The following is a 25,114-nucleotide window of genomic DNA, read 5'->3' on the forward strand; positions in this document are numbered from 1 at the left end:
TAAAGCCAGGAGAATGATCGGGAGATCGATGATTGATATATAACTATATATAATATAACTGACCAATCAAATCGCCTCGTTCGCCGGCGGACGAGAGCGTTAAAGCGTTAATTACCGACCCGCAGATAGGTAGTATTCGTGTAGGCGTTCTTTTCCCCTTCTCCCCCCCCCCCCCCCCCCCCCCCCCCACCCCGGCGCCTCTTACTTTTTGTCACTCAAATCCAAGATGGCGGCCACGAACTACGATATCGAGATTTTCGAGGGTTTTTATTGCCGAAATCAGCATCTAAAGCCTACAAGTAGGCTAACTGTAGGCTAACTGACCGTCATACACCGACCGTCTTCGACCTCCCCATAATGCATCGCGCGGCGTCCGGGTACGAGACTCCGGTCTACTTACGCACTTCACCCAACTCGCGCGCGACCTAACAAAACAAGAGGCAAACAAATGCAAACAGGAGACAAACCGATTCTCGATTACAGAAGTCTAAGTGTGTAATCCAGCGCTAAGATATGTCGTAGGCAGGGCTGTCCAAGTCAGTCACAAGACAAACCGAACTTTTCACAACCTCAAAACACCCATCATAACTAAGTATTCGGACTCTTGTGAAAGCATTTGAATCTGTCTTCATTCTGGCGTTTTTTTTTCTTTATAATTACAAATGGATTATTACAACACTTTAAAGGCATTTAAACAAAGTATATACTCGAAAAATTGTTTATCACTTTTTCTTTTTTCTATCACTGGTTTGTACACTGTATTACATGATCAAAATATATATTTTTTGAAAACTTTATGACTCTAGTCAACTGTTCCTGCGTAGTCTTTTAGCCCATCGGAAGTTGTGCACTCCTTTAAAATGCTGTAGACGATGAAGCCTTCAGTAACCTGAAAAGAAATGTTTGGTTGATTTAACACTTCCATTACTATAACGTCCCCAGACGCCCGTAAAATATAGGCCCAACTCCAAAACGTCAGAAATGCAAACTAAACATCACCAGACCCGGATACTCATGGATTCCTCTCCAATGCATAGACGACCTTCAAAGCGCATCTAAGCAATGTAATAGAATTGACTCCATTGTAGAAATAACAACATACCGTCTTGGGTCAGTGGTAGCTTAGTGTTGGACTTGAAATAGGAGGGGAGGGGGGTAAAGGTTTCTGTGTTTTCAGTCTGTTTTTCTTACAATTTTGCTCACAAGTACCCAGAAGTGATGGTTGAAAACACGTCGACAAGCTACCAGTGGCAGATCCTGTTTCTGCCCTATGTCAAGCCCCCACCCGTGAGTACTAACCTCTATAACTATCAAAGCCGTCTTTTCTCCTGCTCTCCAAAAATTTGTCCAGATAGGAATCATGATTCGCTTCCTCTTGTCTCCTGTCATTTTGCGCGCGCGCACGCGCAATCGTTTCACGTCGCTGGTCAACTTGCTGACGGGCTCCTAAACTCCGGCCTACTGTCAAATGGCCTTGAGAACACACGATCAGCGACACCACCATCAGGCCAACGAGTAGGACGATCTTTGATTCCATTTTTTTGTCTGTAAAAGTCCACCAAATATGAGTAACCCGTTTAGTGGAACAGCACGTTTTTAACTCGGGGACTGTATAAATTTATACATTCCTTTTTGAACTCCGGGACAGTATAAATTTATACATTCCTTTTTGAACTCCGGGACTGTATAAATTTATACATTCCTATTTGAACTCCGGGACTGTATAAATTTATACATTCCTATTTGAACTCCGGGACTGTTTGGGATTGTATAAATTTATACCTTCCCTGGAACCTAAGGGTATTATACTCTTTTATAGACAATTGTTGTTTTGCTCCTTTTTACATGTAAAAAGGCCCAAAAAATTTAGGACTCCCGCCAAGAAAAGCCTTAGGAACACAAAATGTGTTAAGTGTCCTTGAAATGCGGGAGTATCTTTACTTAATCGTGCTTTAGTGTTATTTTAAACGTATCTTTAGCAACTGAATCGTTGAAGGATCGAGTATGGCCATTTTGTTATGAATGGTAAGGGTCGAATATCAAATTTTTGTAAAAGTAGAGGAAATTTAAATAACTGAAGGGCTCTCAAAGGAGTAAGTTACGGACATGTGAAAAAGTAACGAAATCCATTATGTTGAAAAGGATCCGACGCTCAAATTGTGTAATATCTGTACGTCTGCACAAAGGCTGTGATTGCAGAAATTGTCTAATATTGTAAATTTCAAATTCGTTACTTATAGTATAACAGAAAAATCCCTTGATTTCGGCTAAAATAGAGCTAATGTCACTCCATTTTCGCCAATTTTAAATAAAATACCCCAAACGGCAAAACGGCATTTTCTCCTGACGTGGTGTTTGGGAAGATAGGGGTACTGATACGCCAGAACTGACTGACATCCTCAATTGCGAAACCTTTGATCTAAGTTTTCAATCAAGATCCACTGGAAAGCATTGTTTTGTGTTAAAGATCTGCCAAGTCAAAATCCGAATCATGAACATACAAATGAACAAAGTCTTACTGTAAAACACTTCCCTCCTTCCCAGCTTTACAATGAATTTTCGCCAGATGCCCTTAGAAAATAAACTTTTTACAAATGGAATCGCAACTTCATATTATCACTTGAACGTAGTTGTTATCTTAAGTATAATTAACTTTCCGTTTTAAGTCGCTTCTTTTTTTTGTACGAGTCGAAATCAGCAAAATACGAGAAAAAATACTAAAGTAAGCTAACCAATAAAATGTAACTAGTTTTTAAACGAAAAACAAAAAAAAGTATTTACTAACAATTACACCGTTTCACAACAGAAATCGATAACGCTAAGCCTTTTTCTAAACAGCAGAGTGATAAAAGTTGCAGTGTCTAAATGAGGCGAGACAAGTTGCTTACCCTTGTAGATTTAGGTGTCTGACCTCCCTCGTTGTTCGCCACAGGTAATGACGATGGCGATGGATGACGATGGCCGATAGAGCACCGCTTATAAGGCTACGCAGCTCGCTAATCCCATTGTGTTAAGCTCCTATTGGTCAAGCGCAAACAAGACAAACTAATCCAGGGCTTTGATTGGCCAGTGCGCTTTGATAACCGCCTTCGGTTGTTCTCTGTCTACTGTTTCGCTGTTTCGGAGCCAGGAAAATTAATTTATCAAAGAGAGGCATGAATGGGACTTTGGAGTCCGGAAAATAGGGACAGCTTTTGAAGTGATCGCAAACAAACGTGCTCTACCAAATATGACGGGAAACTTCAAAAGTTTACAATTAATTTCTAGAAGCTTTCACAAAGGAACGGGCTTTATCGGAAGTTTTGAATATAACTGGGGCATATACTCAATGGTCATTTGATGTCTTCTCAATATATTTTACTCATTAGTTTTTTGAGTGCAACAAAACTTAAACTAAATAAATATAACGCTTTAGTTCCAGAGGAAAAGGATATTGGTTAATTTTCGTTTTGCAGTCTAGCATGCTTTTGTATAGGGATCACTAAACCAGCAAGAACTTCCCACTAATTTTTTGTCCTTAACAAGAGATAGGACATAAAGACTGGGTTATTTTGCCTTTAATTTCCATTTCTTTTATATTGCTTCTAGTACTTTCTGATTTTAGAAGAGCAAAGAGTTTTCACAGGAACAATATCTTTCATGTTCAGTGTTTTCGAGCTTAGGTTTCGTGTGGTAGTTTCTTTGTAAGGTTTGGAAATAAAGGTCGTGTTTGTCTAATGACAGACGATTGCAAACCATTTAGCGTTACTCTATTTAGTAAAATTCTAAATCAAAGCTCTATTTATGACAAAAACTACGGACAAAGATTCCACACGGAAACATAACGCCACGCGGTAAAAGAGGAAACATTTAGACAGAAACAAGGGACTAACGCCTCCCTCAAAACGTTTTCACCTGATAAACAAACATTAAAAACAAACGATGTTTCTTCTCCTCTTAGTAGTAAAGACTTCTCCCATTTCCCGTGCTAATAACCTCTCAGTTGACGCTTGGTCCCTTTTTTCAGCATCCGATGACAATTTACTTGTCCGCCACAAGAATTTGTTACCTCCGAACAATACCAAGTTGTGATAATGTTTTGCTGTTGCATTTCAAATTGTCCCTAGAAAAACCTTGCCGAAAACAATGTCAAAAATGACTGCTAAATTGCAAAGGACTACTTTTCCACGGATTTCCTTTTCTCTTTTATACCGTAATGATTTTCAACAACTTTACAACAAAAAAATTTTTTGCCAAAATTAAAAAGTGTTTGTTTGCGAATTCGATAGCGTTGTTCTTGGAATTGTTTTCCAGTTGGTATGATCGTTTTAAACATTGATTTTTCGTAAAATTTGCTACCGGAATTCTAATTGAACTCATTTTCTCTAAGCACACAATTAATAAAATATAGCCACCCTCACTCGAGGTTTTATTGCTGAAATGTTTACCTAGTGTAATTGCAACCAAGGGCGATTACATGCCATCTCTTGTTAGTCGGGTTTTGTTTTCTTGCGTGGTCTTTTGATTTGCACACATGGTGTAATATTTGTCACAAATGGGCAATGGAAGGCGAAATAAAGAACACTCACCAAAAAAGTGTCTTTGTTTTACAAATTTATCCTCTCTATGTTCGCAGTAGTTTCGAAAATCCATGACGTAAAGTTTAATATTTTTATAATTGGCGCCTTTTTTAAAAAATGTGCCCTAAGAACAAGCGAAATGGTCAACTATTTGAATGATTCTGATTTGATAGTGACTATGCTGTTATTTGTGAATGATGTAAACTAAAAATAAAATAAAAAAGCGTTGTTTAACGGCAAAAGGACGAAAACCATACTATTGAGAAACCTCGTGAAAGACACACTTGCTCAGAATACATAGCTCGTAATCACATAACTTTTCAGGTTGCAAACTTATGCGCGCAATGGCTTTTAGCGGCAAAGGGTAACTTATCACAACAACAAAAGGTAACTCATTCAGCACTTACGAATCAGCCAGAAAGGGCTTATTCTTATGTTGATTTTTATTTTTCGCTCTCTCCGACGTGACGGCCGCAGCAAATTCAGTGTTTATTTTGGCTTGAATTTGCCACTGAAAAAGTCACGTGATGTCTTTGTGAAAGTCGCCCATTATCTGCAAAATACAAAAAATTTTAAAGCAGATATGTGCTGTAAATACCATACTATTGAGAAACCCCGTGAAAAAGACACACTTGTTAAGAATACATAGCTCGTGGGTAAGGGTTTCGAAAGCAGCTGTTTGAGCAGCGACGGGGTCTTTTTCATCATTGACGTATACACTTCATAAGGGATGTAGCATCTTAGAATATATTGATGAATCGAAATATGACAAAAAAGCCCGCGCAAATTAGAGTAGCGTACTGTGTAAAGAAAAAAATACTTCAAATATATATTTGATAAAAGATTCTAAATACTACGCTAGTGGAAAAGTCCTTGGTATTTTACGGTAAAAAGTCACGATGCCCAGTACTGATCTACAGCAAGGAAACATCTTTTAAATGCATAAGATTACAAAATGTAAAAGCAGGTGATTTTCGAGTCAAACTTTTTATTCTTTTTTAAACGAACAATTTAGACTTTTTAAGATCATTTTGGCGGACACGTCACACATTTTATCATCTTATTTTAGCGCATATCTCCGCCTGTCATTTGACGTCAGTTTCAAATTACCCGCTGTAGAACCACCGCTCATAGTGCCTTTGTCAGTCGATGTGCGCGGATGGAAGCCGTAGATTTTGTTTACTCTGCGACTTGCTGTTGAGCTAAAGAATACAGCTGCATGGGTTGAGCGCTCCTTGTGAAGTAAGGGATGTGTCAGAGAGCACCACGAGGAGAAAAAGGGAGCCCGAGGAAAAAGAACAATCGTATAGGTCTCCTAAAAACAAAGAGAAGTAAATGGTTAATGATAAATAGGCAGGGTTGATACAAGATGAGCAACAGAAAACACAATAGAGAAACTAGGAAGCTAGCAACGGAAAAATTAGTACTGGGGATAGATTATACGCAAAGATCTCTAGAAAAATGCCGACAACCAAATCTTTTGACGCTTTCAGGCAGCTGTTAGAAGCAAGAATGTTGGAGGCACAAGCATTGAGCCCCGTCAGGGTACACTGTTGACGATAGTCGTGCTAAAATGACAGCAGGCAATACACTGATCAATTATGTAAAGAAACGTAAACAAATTTTCTTCAAAGAAGATGTACCCGCCTTCGTATCACTCCAAGACTGAATAGAATTTCGTTCATAATAAATTTATTTGTTTTACTTTTTAATGTTCCAGTTTCAAAGTTGTTTGAACTCCAGTCAGAGGGCCTAGGGACAGTGCCCGTGAAACACCCTCAAGATCCATGCATATATATGAAATGTGAAGGTAGTTACTAATAAGAGGAATTAATTATTTCGTCATTCTTACATTGCAGGGGGGGGGGGAGGGGGAAATAGGGTCGATTTGATAAGCGAAAAGCATGCTAGGATGATTTTTGGGAACTCAATTTAACATGGCGTCGTAAACATATTGACGTGATTCTGAATAAAAGCTAGAAAGTGGTAGGTTTTGACAATTCTGCTCCCGGAATATCTTTGTTAGTTAGATTCACATCATCAGCATTGGCATCGTTGACGCCATGTTGAACTGCGTCTGCTAAAATAGTCCCAGCATGCTGTTCGCTTACCAACTCGACCCAGAGGCTAATTCTGCTTGGTACTTTTATTGTAGAAATGTAGTATTATGGCATCAACTATTGTAGTGTGCATTGGACTGATGTGTTTATAGGGGTATTTCTTGTACCTTCTTGCACTAAGAAATCACGTAACTTTTCAGGTTGCAAACTTATGCGCGCAATGGCTTTTAGCGGCATAGGGTAACTTATTTTACAACAACAATAGGTAACTCATTCAGCACTTACGAATCAGCCAAAAAGGGCTTATTTTTATGTTGATTTTTTTTCGCTCTCTCTGACGTGACGGGCGCAGCAAATTCAGACAGAATTTGAATAAACACAGTGTTTATTTTGGCTTGAGTTTGCCACTCAAAAAGTCACGTGATGTCTTTGTGAAAGTCGCCCATTATCTACAAATTTTTTTAAAGCAGATATGTGCTGTAAATATATAATTCTGTTTTTAATGCTTTGCCAAAGCATCTGCAAGCACAGCAAACATCATAGAATACGAGTTAACAAAAAAGAAGCAATGCGACATCGTGTAAATTCTTTGCGCAGAATATCCCGAAATTCAGTCATTACATTTAAATTATATTGTTATTCATAAGCGCACTCAGAAAAGACAAATTTATACTGAGGTCAAACAAGATCAAACTTTTACTACTCGAAAACATTCTTATCGCCGATTGGGTGAGTGAAAGCTTGATGTTTATGTTAATGTGAAACTCTTTGTAGATGAGCAGAGTGCAAAGGCGAGAGAACATGAAACTAGGATTATCCATATTATTGGATCGACTCCCAAGTGTGCACGGGATGACCTAGACAGGAGCTACCATCGAGACAGCAAAAACCGCTGAAGGTATTTCTGAATCGCGGGCTTATCAATGCAAACGAACAGGTGGAAAACTGGTTCACACATTTTAAGGTAAATGCTAAGAATTAAATAAATAAAAAATAAGCAATATATTACAAAGGATAATCTTATATTCAAAGAGTAGAGCAAGATAATAAAACTATAACTTTGTTGGCATGTTTCCTTTTAGTATTTTCGTTTTGGCACAACCAAATTATCAAGGCTATGGGACGTGCATAGAGTACGATTATCGAAATATACTCAAGCAATACACTTTTTCTGCATATTACGATATAGGAGCGTGGGAAGGAGTGCTAAATTTAGCTAGCGTGGTTACGGGGCATTTTCACCCTCCCGTGGTAGTATTTTAATGAAAGTCAAAGGAAAAAAGTTTAACGCTTTGTTCAGTGGGTCTTGTAAGAGCTTTTAAACAGTTAAATATAGAAAAAGAAACGATTTTAATCTCTTTTGACATATAATCGACTTAAATTCATACAGATATTTGTCATACTTTTAGATCGACAAAAATGGCAAAACGAATATCTATAATTACAATGTAAATATTAAAAAAAACAATACTGCGCAAATTAAATAGCGCATTTAGATTTAAGAAAAGTGGGTATAGGGAGTGTTATTAAAACTAATAGCGCATAGCAAGTAACGTTTATTGGGGAATTCTTGGGAAATCATCATACGAGACGGGGGCGTTTGGCAGTCAATCATCTTATATACGTGAAACGAGACACCATTACATTTTATTCGATTTTAAAAATTTTAGTTTTTATGGAAGTTTGGCGAGAGGGGAGGATTAATGGCTTAGCACCATTTGTGGAGCCGTGAAATTTCTTTTATCTTCTAAAGTAACAGCAAAACAACTCTTAAAATGTATGCATAGTATTTTTCTTAGCAGGCCATCTACTAATAAAATGCAGAAATGCTTTATTTCCGACAAAGGTGAGTAATTAGGACGAGAAAGAAGGAACAATTTGGTTGGGAGACAGAACGCCATTAAGAGGGTCTTTGTCTCAAAGGAAATTAAAAGAGGTTTTAGTAGGACCAAGTCTATATAGCAACTTCTTCAATAATCATAACTGATTTATATTCTTCGTAGCTTCGATAAACACTGCTACACAAGGGTAAGTGATCGTTTTTCTCTAAAATATTGTTTTTAGTTTCAAGGAGGTACGTTCGTTGATAGAGCAGGGCGTGTATAATGCATTAATAAATAAATGCATTACTACTTTTCGTTGCGTCTAAATCAAAGAAAACAGCAAATAACACCGACAGCGATTTTACAGTAAATCACCTTTTTTTCGAGAATGACAAAACCGTCATTTGTTTAAAATATCAAAAATATCAAATAAAAATGGCATCTTTCACCAAAAAGCCAAATTATTTCTCCCTCTCTTTAGAAATGATAAAACGATTGGTAAAAAAGGCAACTGTCTTTTTTTCTTCTTAAAATTATACATGTCTCTTTATCGGGCATTTTGTATGTATCTGACGTTTTAGACAGTTTGTCTTTAAAAAGCGAAGACAATTGAAACTGCGATGATCAGATAAGAATTCATGTCTTGGTGAGATAAATTAACATAAAGAAACTTACTAATTCTTTATTTTGGGCATTTTCTTTGATTATCAATTATGCTTTTTTGAAAAGGGAATGATCGCCAGACAATGACTGGCTCTGCTGTGTGAACTCAATATCAGGAGGACCAAGCAGCTTTGCAAAAACGCGCACGCAACCAGATTTCTATTTTCGCTATCAGGCTATACATCCTGTACAAGAAATTACCGGGTTTTTTTGCGGCCAAGGTGGTGGTGGTGGGGGGGGGGGGAGGGTGGGGGGCTTATGGCACCGCATCCCGTTTACCCCTTGTGTATGTACGGGGCCTTAGTGACATCTAGGGTTTTTTTTCTTACAGAATTTACGATTTTCCATGATCATGATGCAGAAGTCCGTGGCAATTTTTGCTTTAGTGACTTTGATGAGTCTGTTGTTATCCGTAAGCGGTCACATGTGTATAGGGAAGCGTGCGGCGGGGCAGGACTCTCAAGACAAGGATGAGACCAAGTAAGTTGGTTGCCATGGGAATGATCATACTTTAGGATCCAGAGCGTCTACTGGCGCATTTCTATTTTCCTCTGTTTCAACATATTGTTGCTGTTTATCAAAAAACTGTTTGATGTTTTTTTTTTCTATTTTCCCCTGTTTCAACATATTGTTGCTGTTTATCAAATATCTGTTTGATGTTTTTTTCCTCCTCATTTTTCAGGACATTTTTATAGAATACGCTTAAACAAGGACTCGCGCGGACAAGCCCGTTTCTCGAAACACCCGAGTATTTCGGGCCCGAAAACTTCATTTTGCATTTTTTGCTCAAAATTTTGCATGTTTTCCTTTTTGAGAACCGCTTTCATTTTAGAACAGTTTGAACTTCCTCTTGGTTCATATTCCAAATGATTACGCTCAATATGGCCTTTTTTGAAGTTTTGCTAAACTAAAAAAGTTACCCGAAAAGTCTCGGGTGACTCTGAGGTCCCGAGAACTTTCCTAATATTTAAGCCATGTGACTTTCGGGCCCGAGAAGTTCGAGAAATATCAAAATCTAAAAATCTATAAAAAGAATCATCCTTCGCTTGAATCTTTTTGGTGAAATACGATGTTTGACGATATTTGAACACATTCAGATACCATAAATTTTATAGGAACCAGCCAGCTTTTCAAATTAAGGAATAGAAACGATTTCGGGCACGAGACATGTCGGGTGTTTCGAGAAACGAGCCCCTGGTCCAAATCGTCATTCCAGCTAGACCGCGTCAAGTGCAGAGCTCAGTAAATATCGAAAAAAGCAGAGCTGTAGATTAACTTTGATTATTTTTCAGTTGAAAATAATGTTCTCTATACATAAGGCAATAACGGCGAGTTTCTTGGTAGTGGTTTTCTACGGCAACAACGACAAAAATTGCGATTCAAAAAGAGCGCGCTCTCGTTTAAAATGACGCTATTCTTTAGCGCGCACGTGAAAATAACGAAACCTGAAAACTTTTTTGCTTCAAAATTGTCCCATTCTCTATTTCTTATTTGTCCAGTCACCAGAGAAGATTTAGAAAATTTAGTTGTCTTTACACCATTGATGTTTAAGACATTACTTCGAACTTGATCATATCTCTTTTGCTTCATTTTTTGAAGCTCTGCACTCGACAAAGTCTAGCGAGAATGATGGCTTGGACCAGGTCCGCGCCTTTTATACCCCGTGCCTAAATATCACCGTGAGGTGTTCAAGGTAGATTATATCGTATTGGCTATTTGAGAAACGGCGTTTCGATTTTTTGTGACCAAGCTGTGACGATTATTTGGGTATAATATTTCAAGAGCGACATTAATGATAAAAATTGATTTGAGCAAACAGCTATGCTCCCTGTATATATGAGGATTAAAATGGATAACCAAAAAAGAGTTGCATAAGTCCTTCTTCAGGGCGACTTAAAAAAGTCCGAAACGTTGGCATATTTGGAGACTCAGTTTTGGTTCTTCATTTAATCCACTTATTTCAGCCAGAATGTCACTGATGTGGCGAATATTTAGGGTACAATAATTTTTACTAATAAGCAAGCGCGTTCACAGAATTGGCTAAGGGGGAGGGGGGATGCACAGTCCTAGGTATCGTTTTGTAAAAGTATAGTATTTGAAGACTCCTTAATAAAGAAATAACCTACTTTTTGGCTGCAAAGTGTGTTCGCCTGTTGGATCAATTTCGAAATACAGACTTGGGACGTATGTAATTGGACTGTAAAACTAACATATGCCTGCTTTTTTTGGTACAGCTTGCTGTCCAGGGAAATGTCCAATGGATTGGTAAACAGGCTGGAAACTCTTCAAGACATCCGGGCATTTTTGCGTCATCGGAAGACGCTCTCAGACGACAGCCAGTGCTGAGCGGTGCCTCTTGAATCGTATCAGGTAACTTTCTCACACACAATAGATGAGTGAGTAATACGCCCACAGTAAGTTATGATATAGGTGATATATGTCTATAGATTTTGGTTTTGTTTTGAATATTTAAAACTTTTATCATTTTTAGATACAACTTTCCCTGTATTATTGATACTTTATAGATAGAATTTAGCTGTTTTATTTGTAGGATGGATTGAGATTTACCGTGATTTAAGCGGATTTAATTCCTGAAATGGAATTTTCATTTTTCTCTTTTTTTTTTCAGAGTACAACTTTGAAGTAGCTACCTTCTCCTGTGCTACTTTATTTACGATATACAAATGAACAACATTAATTCAGAGTTTTGTTTATAGTAATTGTTGTTATCGTAACAGGAATGTAATTGGTAGTCCAAGTAGAACAAAATAATAGAAAGCTTTCTTACGCAATTTTCACCTTTCTTGATAAAAGAAGGCAATGTCATCAATGCTTGTCAAAAGAGCATAAATGAAACGTATTAAAACTGAAGAGACTTTCTCTGTTGCTGTCCTTCAGTCAAAGACTACGAAGGGAATAAAAAATATACTATTATTACCATTATTCTATGTCAAGCCACAAGACTTCAGTTGTTATTCCCTTGCATTACTTTAACTGCCCTCTCTGATTTTTGTTCTATATAAAAGTCGAAATTATTTATGAAATATGTCGCTTTATAGCTGTAGTCTATCGTCACCCCCCCTCCCCCCCCCACCACCCCCCTTTTGCTCAAACGCCCTTTGCAGTGTATCTCTTTGTATATTTTTTGGTCCGGGGGGGGGGGGGGGGACCAAAAGGAGCGCGGTTTTGTGTTGACATGTTTTGCTTATGGGGGACATACCACGCCTTAGGCCCCACGCCCATTCCTTGTTTCATAACATTTATATCGTTATAGAGTTGGGGGACCAATAATTGCCAGCACAACAACCTACGATATTACTTTAAGTTTAAAGCTGCTGAGACATTTCATTTGTGAAGGGAAAAGTTACGCACAAATCTTCATACGTTTTATTTCACAAAAAGCACTGTGACTTAAGATGGAAAATATATTTCCATTTTAAAAATGTAATGATGCTATCATCCTATCTAAAATAGAATTACAAGGGGAAAAGTGTGCTGTTCACGAATTCTTATTGTCTTTGCACGTCCTCATCCATATCTCTCCGTTATGGCTCCCACCATGTGTAGTATCCATCCTAGGGTTTTTTTTTTCAGTTTCACTTCTCCCTGAAAGGAAAAGGTCAGTTATATCAAACGGTATCTAGTGCAGATAGAAAAAGAGTATAATTTACAATACGTACAATGCGAGAACCAATTGAACATTGTGACAAGTTAAAAATTTTGTACTATACAAATGCCGATGTTCGATGTCATCGAACCATCCTCCAGCTAGCATACAGATACCTTTTCGTTACAGAGACAAACCTGTGAAACTATACAAAGAGCTTTCACCGTTTTGGTATATTGAGCATTCCTAGGATTTTTATTAAAATATTAATCCACCCCCCGTTAAAGCTACTGCTCAGAAATACGTAAATGGTAACAGCGATTTGCTTTCAAAGCAGGAGATTAACATCGAAATGAAACTAATTTGTACAGAAAACAATATTAAATGCAAGTAGTGTTCCTACCAACCATAGATTCGTCCCTACAGTCTCTCAAGTATTTTTTTTAAAGGGTACATAGCACTTGGTGGTATAAATAAGACTATTTGGACTATAGACACGCTGTAGATAAGAGTACATAGCACTTGGTGGTATAACTAAGACTATTTGGACTATAGACACGCTGTAGATAAGAGTACATAGCACTTGGTGGTATAACTAAGACTATTTGGACTATAGAGACGCTGTAGATAAGGGTACATAGTACTTGGGGGTATAAATAAGACTATTTGGACTATAGACACGCTGTAGATAAGAGTTCATAGCACTTGGTGGTATAACTAAGACTATTTGGACTATAGACACGCTGTAGATAAGGGTACATAGCACTTGGGGGTATAACTAAGACTATTTGGACTATAGACACGCTGTAGATAAGGGTACATAGCACTTGGTGGTATAACTAAGACTTTTTGGACTATAGACACGCTGTAGATAAGGGTACATAGCACTTGGGGGTATAACTAAGACTATTTGGACTATAGACACGCTGTAGATAAGGGTACATAGCACTTGGTGGTATAACTAAGACTATTTCGACTATAGACACGCTGTAGATAAAGGTACATAGCACTTGTGTCATAATTAAGACTATTTGGACTATAGACACGCTGTAGATAAGAGTACATAGCACTTGGGGGTATAACTAAGACTATTTGGACTATAGACACGTTGTAGATAAGAGTACATAGCACTTGGTGGTATAACTAAGACTATTTCGACTATAGACACGCTGTAGATAAGAGTACATAGCACTTGGGGGTATAACTAAGACTATTTGGACTATAGACACGCTGTAGATAAGAGTACATAGCACTTGGTGGTATAACTAAGACTATTTGGACTATAGACACGCTACATAGCACTTGTGTCATAATTAAGACTATTTTGACTATAGACACGCTGTAGATAAGAGTACATAGCACTTGGGGGTATAACTAAGACTATTTCGACTATAGACACGCTGTAGATAAAGGCACATAGCACTTGGTGGTATAAATAAGACTATTTTGACTATAGACACGCTGTAGATAAGAGTACATAGCACTTGGTGGTATAACTAAGACTATTTGGACTATAGACTGATAGACACGCTGTAGATAAGGGTACATAGCACTTGGGGTATAACTAAGACTATTTGGACTATAGACACGCTGTAGATAAGGGTACATAGCACTTGGTGGTATAACTAAGACTATTTGGACTATAGACACGCTGTAGATAAGGGTACATAGCACTTGGTGTCATAATTAAGACTATTTGGACTATAGACACGCTGTAGATAAGAGTACATAGCACTTGGTGGTATAAATAAGACTATTTTGACTATAGACACGCTGTAGATAAGGGTACATAGCACTCGGTGGTATAACTAAGACTATTTGGACTATAGACACGCTGTAGATAAGAGTACATAGCACTTGGTGGTATAACTAAGACTATTTGGACTATAGACACGCTGTAGATAAAAAGAAAGTGATTTGCGTAGGCGTGGTGGAATCAATAATCAGACACGTTAAAGACACATTAACGTTTAAGTTCCATGATGTTACACCTGTACGCTACACCTTTCTGAAAACTGTTGTTTTGGGAACGTTTCGAGAATACGCTTCGTCGGAAAGGCGTTAAACATCGAACTACGACATTTCTTTGATTGCATTTTGCTTTTTTTATTGAACAAAAAAGTACAGAATCTGACATCTGGCGGGTCTAATGGTGAACCAAGGCCCTCTCTAGCTATTCTAAAATATTGTGCTTCTAAATATAAGGAAATATAAAGAAAAAAGAAAAAAAAAACATGATCCCCCTCCCTCCTCCCTCCTCCCTCATGACATGTAGTCCCCTTATTGGTAACCCTGTGTCCTCTCCAGTCTCACCATTCAAGACCACCATGGTCTAGACTCCTTCTCCCTTGGTGGGGCCCAGTCCGTCTCTTCCACCACTGGGATAGATATCCTGACGGGGATATTATGGGCTCTCCTGCCTTCCTTGATAATCGCCGCCGCCAGGCCTCGCTTGCCACCAGGGTGGTTGATACCGAAGTGCGCTCTTGTGAAGTGCGCCTCTAGGATAACTGCTACTACCAGCACGCTTACACCCACAAAAACGACGTGTTTCATGTTTGAGCTAGGAGGAAAATACATCATCCCTCAGCATAGGATCAACGCTACTACCAGCATGCTTACACCCACAAAAACGAGTGCAATAGATGGTAGTTCAAAACTCACGCTTACTTGTGCCTTCTCGAAAAGTATGATCCATTATATAAGTATTCAGATATTGACTTTCTTTAAAACAGAACAAAACACACCAGCAACCCATCTTGTGGTCTTGCTATAGCTCTAGAGTGCCCTATAAACTTGAACTTATGAGGATCCATTTTTGGGGCGATTCTACTGTACAAAACTTGTGTAGATTCGGTTGGAAGCTTTACAAACCCTTAAAAAAATGAAAACAAATAACGAAATCTTATAGATTATCATATTTAATTTACCGGGATGGTTATGGTCGAGATTCTCCTGCTCATCTCAAGAGCAGAAAATAGGAAATCTAGCTATAAACTGCAGAAAGTGTTCGACTCTCTGTCAAAGCACCCCTGTGATAACAACACTTTCACACACCTTACCTTAGAAAATACGAAATCGCCAACTAACTCCGTGATCCGGCACTGGCTGACTAGCCATTCTACAGTCATTTTTATCCCCAAACTTCGCTTGTTTATCGAAAGCGTTAAATCAACAAAACATAAAACAAATCTGTGCCGCTTCCTTGTGCCCGGCCCTCGCATGAATAATTATTTCCATAACAGGAATATTGACGGAAGCTAATACAGTGCACGGCAAACAAGGTATAACGCATCTCGATAAAGTGAACGTCAAAGCGCTAGCGGGTAAAAGTGGGTATAATATATTCATTATGCGTGACAAAGAACGTTTAAGTTCACCGTCTTGCAGGAGATAGCCAAGACGAGATTTGGGTGAAAAATTTTTTTTTAAAAGAAAGCGCTAGAGTGTGCAGAATTGCAGAAAAGTTATGTTTGTCCACCTGTTACAGTAATTGCCGCAGATTTAGTTGTGTGGGTCGCTTGTATCGCGAGAGATTTCCGTCCCACTTGAATTTGTTTCCGAGGACTGAGCAGCATGGAACATAGTTTTATTTTTGTAAACACTCAAAGTGTATAGGTTTTTTCCAATTAACCCATTAGCCCATCTCACTTTTTCGCGCCTGAGAGACCTCTGTTAGAAGGAAAAGATCGAGGGCGAAGCCAAGGGAATTGTGCGATGGGGTACTTATTGCATTTTTTGTAAGAAAGTTACAAGTTGGTAGATTGGTAGTGGTTCTAAATTCTGGATCAAATAATTTTAATGCACACAAATTAATATGTATATTTTTTTTTAATACAAATTGTTTGTAAGAATTTTAAACCACCCCTTTTGTTTGTGTGTTAATAAACCCGCCTTCCCCCATTCTGTTGCATGTATATTTACGGATTTGCAGAGGGGTTCCATCAATTTCTATTGTTCTACTCTTCTTCTTGAGCTACCACGTCTAGAACGTATTGCATTGTTAGCCCACACACTGAACACTATTTACGTCTTTAGTCACGGAAGGAAACGGGATCTGCGGATTGAATGGCGCCTGGAGCGCGCGAGGGCCGCGAATGGGCGCGTAATAGTCACATTGCTTCAAGATGCAAGACTGCCCTCGAGTATTTACATGGAATGAGGGGAAGTTTACTCAGCTTAACGCAACACTTAATTAGGTATGCTTTTAGCAAGCTTTCAGAAAATATCTTTCGATTTAAAGGTAAAGTTATGTTTATATCTTATAATTTATTTTTCACATTCGATGTAACATTATTACGACGCTTCCCCCTAAAATTGTTAAATATAAAAAAAGTTAACTTTAGCTCATAGCTCATGTCTTAATTGATGACCTTATGCAGGTGAGTGTTAAAATCACTCCAAAAACAATTGAACTGCATGAGTTTGCTAGTCTGTCGTTAGAAGAAGCCGGCATTTTATCAGACCACTCGCGTCGTAGTACAATTCTCGAACTTTCCAAAGAAGATCTTGCAGATTAAAAATAATGTTGACTTTATATACCCCAGGATATCTTCAGCTATATGATCTTTCGAAAATAGCTTTTTTCCAGGAGGATACTTCAGGATTGCAATAAAACACTTGATCTGTCGAGCATTCCAAGGGTAGAATAAGTGTATCCTACGTTACAAAAGATGAATCTGTTGAATGTGAGGTATTGTACGTATTCATGTGAGTCATGTAGAAGCTATCAGAAGATTTCGCCACATTGGATTGATGCACCACAGACAAAACAATGGGAAACAAAAGAACAGAACGATAAGGTAATCCAGCCAATCCCGTTAGGCGTTACGAGCGGGCTTCTACACTTCAGGAGGGGTATCTGGGTGCCCCCCTCTATTTAATTCAGACGGCTAAGCTAGTGTTCTTCAGTGGTTACTCTGCACAATGCAGGTACCGTCTTTGATATTTCGAGTTCTACGGCACTTTGCCTTCGTGTAGCCGAATAATATCCAATATTATTTGCGAATCAGTGGCTACACGTAGGCTATACGGCACTATACTAATAAAGAAGAGAAATTATTTTGATTCGGACCCCTTACCCAAAAATCTACAAGCACAAGAAATTGTATTTCCTTTCTACCGTTTTGTTTTTGGGTCAACCACGCGTTCATTTCGGTACTAGGACTAAATCTGGCACTTCCCCTTACATTACCACACCCCGATCCATCGATTAATTATCTTTTTAGATAAAAATTTTGCGGTTATTTTAGTACTGATGGTATCTGATAAACTAAAGTGAGAAATGTTTTCATAATTCACTAAAATATGTACTTTATTGGCGTAGGCGATAACTTTAGGGTTGATGAAAGACCATGATACGTACATTACAACATCCATCCAGCTAACGATAATGAAAAGGAGAATTTGCTAGTAGTTTTTACCATTTTAAATGCCCGGCAATCGGATTGATAAACATGTATTAAAATATTCAAGTCTTGTAAAATAAACTTGATAACCCCATGCAGAATTCACTCAGTCGAGTATGGCTTTCCGGGATTGTCGGAGGTATAACGGAACGCATCAAACTATGGAATTCCCCGGCCACAGTATCACCAATATAAGACCCCTCACTTGCACGTGCATCGTTACATAGTTTCTAGAGGCTCCTTTTGCCACCAAAATTAAGAGCCAATCCCATCCGCTTGCCCTAAAAAATAGAAACACTTTCTTCACAAAGCGTATTAAAACAGTCCACCAAGAGCTAAAGTCAGTCTAGAGTTTGGAGTGTTTGGACACGTCAAAAAAGGTCCCACTAAAAACGTAAAAGGTAAGGAGAACTAAAGCAAAGGAATTACATATTGTGTATTAAGCGCACTAGTGAAAAAGACGCTTTAAAAAAGGTAGTTCATTGTAAGTCGTTTGATTCTTTAGGGTTCTTTTTGGTTCTTTTTGTACAAGTTTGATTGATGAAAAAAAAACATCTCAAGCTAAAATTTGAAAAAAAAAAGCAATATAGGACCAAAAGCTATTGTTAATTTTAACATACTTGACTAATCTCGCAAAAATAGGAAACTAAAATGTTACCTAAATCCTACTTATCCTGTCTTTATTCACCATACTCAATTATAGACAATCATTCCGTTGGTGTTTGTTTTCTTGGGAAATGAAGACTCATGTGCTTATCGTTCTGGCGTGCATCACAATACCTCTGCTGTCGCTGGAATCACACGCGCACTTTGGAATTTACAGGCCTACAGTTAAATCGGGTAACAGAGCTGTCGCGCGGACCAGTACGGAGGCTTTGATAGACGCGAAAGCGAAACAAATGGCGCGTAATTTTATTCTACGAATGCAGAGAAAGATCCACGTGATCCTCGTCAACATCACCATGCATTCTTTTCTTCAACGAGGTATTGTAAATCATTTGTATTTGCGAAATACATTTGAAAACATAGTCTGACACTTTAGTTTGACTAGGCATCTTGTAGAAAAGATGTTACTAGATGTTATTCATAATAAATTGGGAACCGACTTGCTAAACAACTTTTTCTCCACCCCCTCCCACCCCCCGGTGCTTATCACATTTTTTATTAAGGCGTCACATCAAACGTTGTATTGTTTCAAACGAGCTAAGAGCTTGGGTTCCGCGTTGAAAATGTTTTACAACCGTTCTCCAGTGACTCTGAACTTTATTCTAAGACTGTGCGTTCGGAATACCCACTTAATGCTCAGTAAAGATTTGCGTGTGTGTTTTTCTTAGTGGTTTGAGATATGAGACATGAGATATGTTTGAGGTCAAATCTTGGCTAATGACCAAGAGAACGGGATTTCCACGGGATAAATTACATCATTTTATAAGCGATTTCCTTGGTACATCCGCAATTATCAAGAGACCATGATATATCACGATCTCTTGCAATTATCTAATACTCAAAGCATCAACAAACAGGGTGCGAAAATGGCCACATCCTTTGTAGTTGGGGAAGGGGCCATATCATATATTTGTTATGCGGGTGCAGTGTGATCTCAGTAATATTTGACGCGAAGTTCGTAACGATCATAATAAGTGAATAACTCCCAAAGCTAAAACATATCCGAATTCGAAATTCTAATGCTGTCGCGAAAAGGGTACACGGATTTCCCCCTCGACTTTAACAGGGTCTGTAGTTAACAACGTGTGTCTTGTCACATACAGTCCAATCGCCTTTTTTTAATATGCCTTTTATCATTTTTAGGTATCCCAGTCAAAGCAATGGCAAGCCCGACGACTGTTCGAGGGACGGACAATAAGCCCGTTGCCACGGTGATTCCGAGCGCACGTTGGTATCACGGCAGGCAAGCATGATGAGATGTGGTAGAAATGTTGTATTCATACATTTATTTATCAAATGTTGTATTTATGTAACTTTTGTAACTTATTTGATTAAAAAAAATTAACAGAATCATGAGAAAATTAAATTCTTTTCCTTATAGTGTTTTTTCTCTGAAAACGCGAATATTTTCCGTACAACTATCGAAGATAGAGACGTATCGATCACGTGACGTGTCAGGTACATGACCTGACGTGTTGGTGACGTGACATGGAGGTGACGTGACGTGCTGGTGACGTGTTAAATACCCTGGTTGCCAGTTACTACCCCGAACACTAAGGTGTGACCAACGGGTATCTAGTGACATGCTGGTATTTCGGCCCAAGAAAAAAAAATACTCATGTAGGGCGATTGCAATCGGCTTTTGTGCTGTTGCGAGTCAAAACAAGCCGTTTAGTACCCCCACCTCTTTTCTCCCCCACCACCTCCTTCTCAACCCCCCAACTCCTTTCTCTCCCACCACTTCCTTCTCACCCTCCACCTCTTTTCTCCCCCACCACTTCCTTCTAACCCCCCACCTCCTTTTTTCTCCCACCACCTCCTTCTCACCCCCCACCTCCTTTCTCTCCTACCACCTCCTTCGCACCCCCCATCTCTTTTCTCCCCCACCACCTCCTTCTCACCCCCCACCTCCTTTCTCCCCCACCACCTCCTTCTCACCCCCACCTCCTTTCTCTCCCAACACCTCCTTCTCACCCACCACCTCCTTTCTCCCCACCACCTCCTTCTCACCCCCCACCTCCTTTCTCCCCACCACCTTCTTCTCACCCTCCCCCTCCTTTCTCCCCCACCACCTCCTTCTCACCCCACCACCTCCTTTCTCTCCCACCACCTCATTCTCACCCCCCCACCTCCTTTCTCCCCACCACCTCCTTCTCACCCCCCACCTCCTGTCTCCCCCACCACCTCCTTCTCACCCCCCCCCCCACCAACTCCTTTCTCTGCCACCATCTCCTTCTCGACCCCCCACCTACTTTCTCACCCACCACCTCCTTCTCACCCCCCCAACTCCTTCTCACCCCCACCTCCTTTCTCTCCCACCACCTTCTTCTCACCCCCCCAACTCCTTTCTCTCCCACCACCTCCTTCTCACCCCCCACCTCTTTTCTCCCCCACCACCTCCTTCTCACCCCCCACCTCCTTTCTCCCCCACCACCTTCTTCTCACCCCCCACCTCCTTTCTCTCCCACCACCTCCTTCTCACCCCCACCTCCTTTCTCCCCACCACCTCCTTCTCACCCCCCCTTCCTCCCCCACCACCTCCTTCTCACCCACCACCTCCTTTCTCCCCCACCACCTCCTTCTCACCCCCCCACCTCCTTTCTCCCCCGCAACCTCCTTCTCACCCCCCCACCTCCTTTCTCTCCCACCACCTCCTTCTCACCCCCCCCCCCACATCCTTTCTCTCCCGCAACCTCCTTCTCACCCCCACCTTCTTTCTTCCCCACCACCTCCTTCTCACCCCCACCTCCTATCTCTCCCACCACCTCCTTCTCACACACCACCTCCTTTCTCTCCCACCACCTCCTTCTCACCCCCACCTCCTTTCTCCCCACCACCTCCTTCTCACCCCCCCCCACCTTTCTCTCCCACCACCTCCATTTCACCCCCCCCACCTCCTTTCTCTCCCACCACCTCCTTCTCACCCACCACCTCCTTTCTCCCCCGCAACCTCCTTCTCACCCCCCAACTCCTTTCTCCCTCACCACCTCCTTCTCACCCCCCCACCTCCTTTCTCCCCCACCACCTCCTTCTCACCCCCCTAACTCCTTTCTCCCCCACCACCTACTTCGCACCCCCCACCTGTTTTCTCCCCTAACACCTCCTTCTCACCCCCCACCTCCTTTCTCCCCCGCAACCTCCTTCTTACCCCCCAACTCCTTTCTCCCCCACCACCTCCTTCTCACCCCCCACCTCCTTTCTCTCCCACCACCTCCTTCTCACCCACCACCTCCTTTCTCTCCCACCACCTCCTTCTCACCCCCCCCACCTCCTTTCTCCCCCACCACCTCCTTCTCACCCCCCTAACTCCTTTCTCCCCCACCACCTCCTTCGCACCCCCCACCTGTTTTCTCCCCTAACACCTCCTTCTCACCCCCCACCTCCTTTCTCACCCTACCACCTCCTTTCTCCCCCACCACCTCCTTCGCACCCCCCACCTCTTTTCTCCCCCACCACCTCCTTCTCACCCCCCCCACCTCCTTTCTCCCCCACCACCTCCTTCTCACCCCCCTAACTCCTTTCTCCCCCACCACCTCCTTCGCACCCCCCACCTGTTTTCTCCCCTAACACCTCCTTCTCACCCCCCACCTCCTTTCTCACCCTACCACCTCCTTTCTCCCCCACCACCTCCTTCGCACCCCCCACCTCTTTTCTCCCCCACCACCTCCTTCTCACCCCCCACCTCCTTTCTCCCCAGCAACCTCCTTCCCACGCCCCAACTCCTTTCTCCCCACCACCTCCTTCTCACCCCCCCACCTCCTTTCTCCCCCGCAACCTCCTTCTCACCCCCCTCCCAACTCCTTTCTCCCCACCACCTCCTTCTCACCCCCCACCTCCTTTCTCCCCCACAACCTCCTTTTCACCCCCGCCCACCTCTTTTCTCCCCCACCACTTCCTTCTCACCCCCCCACCTCTTTTCTCACCCACCACCTCCTTCTCACCCCCCCACCTCCTTTCTCTCACACCTCCTTTTCCTCCTCCTTCTCACCCCCACCTCCTTTCTCTCACACCTCCTTCTCCCCACCTCCTCCTCCCCACCTCCTTTCTCTCACACCTCCTTTTCCCCACCACCTCCCCCTCCTCCTTTCTCTCACACCTCCTTCTCCCCACCTCCTTTCTCTCACACCTTCTTCTCCCCACCTCCTTTCTCTCACACCTTCTTCTCACCCCCTCCCACCTCCTTTCTCTCACACCTTCTCCCCACCTCCTCCTTTTCCCGCTCTTCCTCCTATCTCCTCACCCCCCCCCCCCCCCATTTTTCGCCATCCTCCTTCTTTGTTATATATAGTTGGTTAACAGTAGATTCTATCGAAATGATTTTAGTTTAGAACGCATTCGCAAAGGCGTTAAACGTGTTTGTGTATTCTAATAACTAACTCTTCCCGAACAAATCAAAACTCGGTACTGCTCGTTTGCCCTCGGAAGGAGGAAGTGGATCGCGCAACTTTATATCATAGCAGTGGCGGATCCAGGGGTTATTCCGCAGGTTATAATGCGTGTCCTTAGGAGCAGATTTGGAATAGTTTTTTTAGATTGAGCCGCCCTTTGACAGCTGGACCCGCCACTGCACAGGTTTGATTGACAAGAACTACATATAATTGTTGTGATGCGCACAAAAGCAATCGGGATGCAGTTTACTCGAATCCTAAATTGCCTTCTTGACAAATTTGTCAAGGCGACCACGGTAGCGCGCCTCACAATGAACAACAGTATACAACTTTTTACCTGATAAATACTGTTGTTCATAATTTAGGTACGAATTTGACCTTTTCCAAAATATGCATCATCATATATCCCTCCCCCCAGTTCGAATTCGAGTTCTACTGATACACGTTTTGGTGTCGGGCACGTTTTCTCTCCACAGAAGGAGCAGAGGCTCGCAGCTGTTTCAAAAAATTCTAATACGATAATCGGTCCGACGAAGTCGGAAGACGACTCTTCGCCCTTAATTGTAAATAATAAATTGTACGGTCAATGTCTTTTATAAGGCGTTCTTTTCGCAACATCACTTTATCCTTTATAATTATCAAGGTACAAAATTGCCTTACCATTTTCATATAGAACAATATACATCGGCATCTTTTCTAGCTCACCCCCCCTCCACCAAATGCGTTGAAGTTGTTGTCAGAATTCGCCCGTATAAACATATCCTCTTTATTAGTACGGTAAACGTTTGTTCGTTCGCTTCTGAAGCGTCGCTTTTATGACTTCATTTAATTCATGTAAATTGTAAATGATCCTGGTTATAATCCGTGGTTGGCTCTTAACAACACACATAATCAATTCGGCACGCGCGTTTCATTGTTTTATTTACACAAAGATGCAAAATGTCTATCGTATGTCACAAAGAATTGTTATCGATTTTTGTTAACAGAAATTTTAAGAAAGATAATTTTACTCAGTTAGTTCAATATAGCTTTCACGTTCATATTTTTTAGCTAGGAGTCAATAGATCTTTCTCTTATATCATATCTCAGGAACTTTATATGTACTAGAGTGGCTAGAAAACCATTGCATGACGCGTTTTAGATATAATTACATCAAGAATTGCAACCGGCCATAGTTAGTTGATGTATTTCTCCTGATAGCAAAATAACAAGTTTATCCGCGATAATTGGGCAGTTTTTTTTTGTTCGCCACTATTCTATAGTTCAAATATACAACTTACACCTGTCTCACGCATAAATCTTCTCATCCGTAAAAAGAGCGGGAATCGTGGGTGTTTCACATAAAACACACGGACCTCTGGGTACAAATTGACTTTGAAGATAGCTATGTCCATTTTAAAGTTCCGAGTGATGCTTGGACTTGACTAGAACTGTTTTTCTCTTTTCCGATTCATTTGTTTACTTTTGAACGCCTTTTGTGCGAAGGCCCAACGTGGCCTTTTCTTTTGTTGAAGACGAGCAACTCTCCACTTTTTTTCGCAAAGTGCTTCTGATTTTTCTAAACAAAGAAACCAAGTCCAATTAATTCTCTGTGAGCCGTAAAGTACGGTTCCTTTCAGTGATATCCATTTTGTTTGTTGTCCCACCTGAGATTCATCGACCAGAAAAGGTTTGTGAAATATATTTCTCTTTACAGCGCTCGATCGGGCAATTGAAACTCTTCGGCCCTCTTTGATATCTCAGAAACCACTGAATGGCTTTCCTCCGTTATAACTGTGACACGAAGTAGCTTAGTAGAAAGCAGAAAGCCGAGACGTGATACCACAGAGCAATCGCACCAACAAACAAACCGAACGCCATGTTCGCAGTCTTGTCTCGTGGGAATTATTGAAGACTTTCTGATCACTTGTCTCAATTCTCCTAACTTTCGGAGCCAGCTG

General features: G+C 40.8%; 1 protein-coding gene and 3 long non-coding RNA genes across 5 annotated transcripts; 2 read left to right on the top strand and 2 right to left on the bottom strand.

Annotated features, from left to right (window-relative positions):
- Positions 1–715: 715 nt before the first annotated feature.
- On the bottom strand, positions 716–2,962 carry LOC116620859. Its single transcript, XR_004297269.2, has 3 exons — positions 2,889–2,962; positions 1,300–1,545; positions 716–889 (listed from the first exon to the last, which is right to left on the bottom strand). It is a non-coding gene; the product is annotated as an uncharacterized LOC116620859 (long non-coding RNA).
- A 5,526-nt stretch (positions 2,963–8,488) lies between these two features.
- LOC116620810 lies at positions 8,489–12,144 on the top strand. The gene is made up of 4 exons (XR_004297231.2): positions 8,489–8,647; positions 9,437–9,585; positions 11,340–11,475; positions 11,735–12,144. It is a non-coding gene; the product is annotated as an uncharacterized LOC116620810 (long non-coding RNA).
- A 334-nt stretch (positions 12,145–12,478) lies between these two features.
- On the bottom strand, positions 12,479–25,041 carry LOC116620811. Its single transcript, XR_007307070.1, has 3 exons — positions 23,835–25,041; positions 15,026–15,275; positions 12,479–12,711 (listed from the first exon to the last, which is right to left on the bottom strand). It is a non-coding gene; the product is annotated as an uncharacterized LOC116620811 (long non-coding RNA).
- Positions 17,911–20,164, top strand: LOC116620812. 2 transcript variants are annotated; one of them, XR_004297235.2, is made up of 3 exons: positions 17,911–18,521; positions 18,824–19,104; positions 19,930–20,164. XR_004297235.2 is itself a non-coding variant. In XM_048724090.1 (2 exons), exons 1-2 carry the CDS (start codon positions 18,858–18,860, stop codon positions 20,037–20,039), a joined length of 357 nt encoding a protein of 118 aa, XP_048580047.1. In that variant the 5' UTR covers positions 18,674–18,857; the 3' UTR covers positions 20,040–20,164. The 2 variants fall into 2 exon arrangements, 1 of the variants encoding a protein (XP_048580047.1); XM_048724090.1 differs by lacking the exon at positions 17,911–18,521 and having other exon boundaries at positions 18,674–19,104.
- Positions 25,042–25,114: the final 73 nt, after the last annotated feature.

Source organism: Nematostella vectensis, chromosome 2 (genome assembly GCF_932526225.1).
Source record: "Nematostella vectensis chromosome 2, jaNemVect1.1, whole genome shotgun sequence".
Lineage (NCBI taxonomy): Eukaryota > Metazoa > Cnidaria > Anthozoa > Actiniaria > Edwardsiidae > Nematostella > Nematostella vectensis.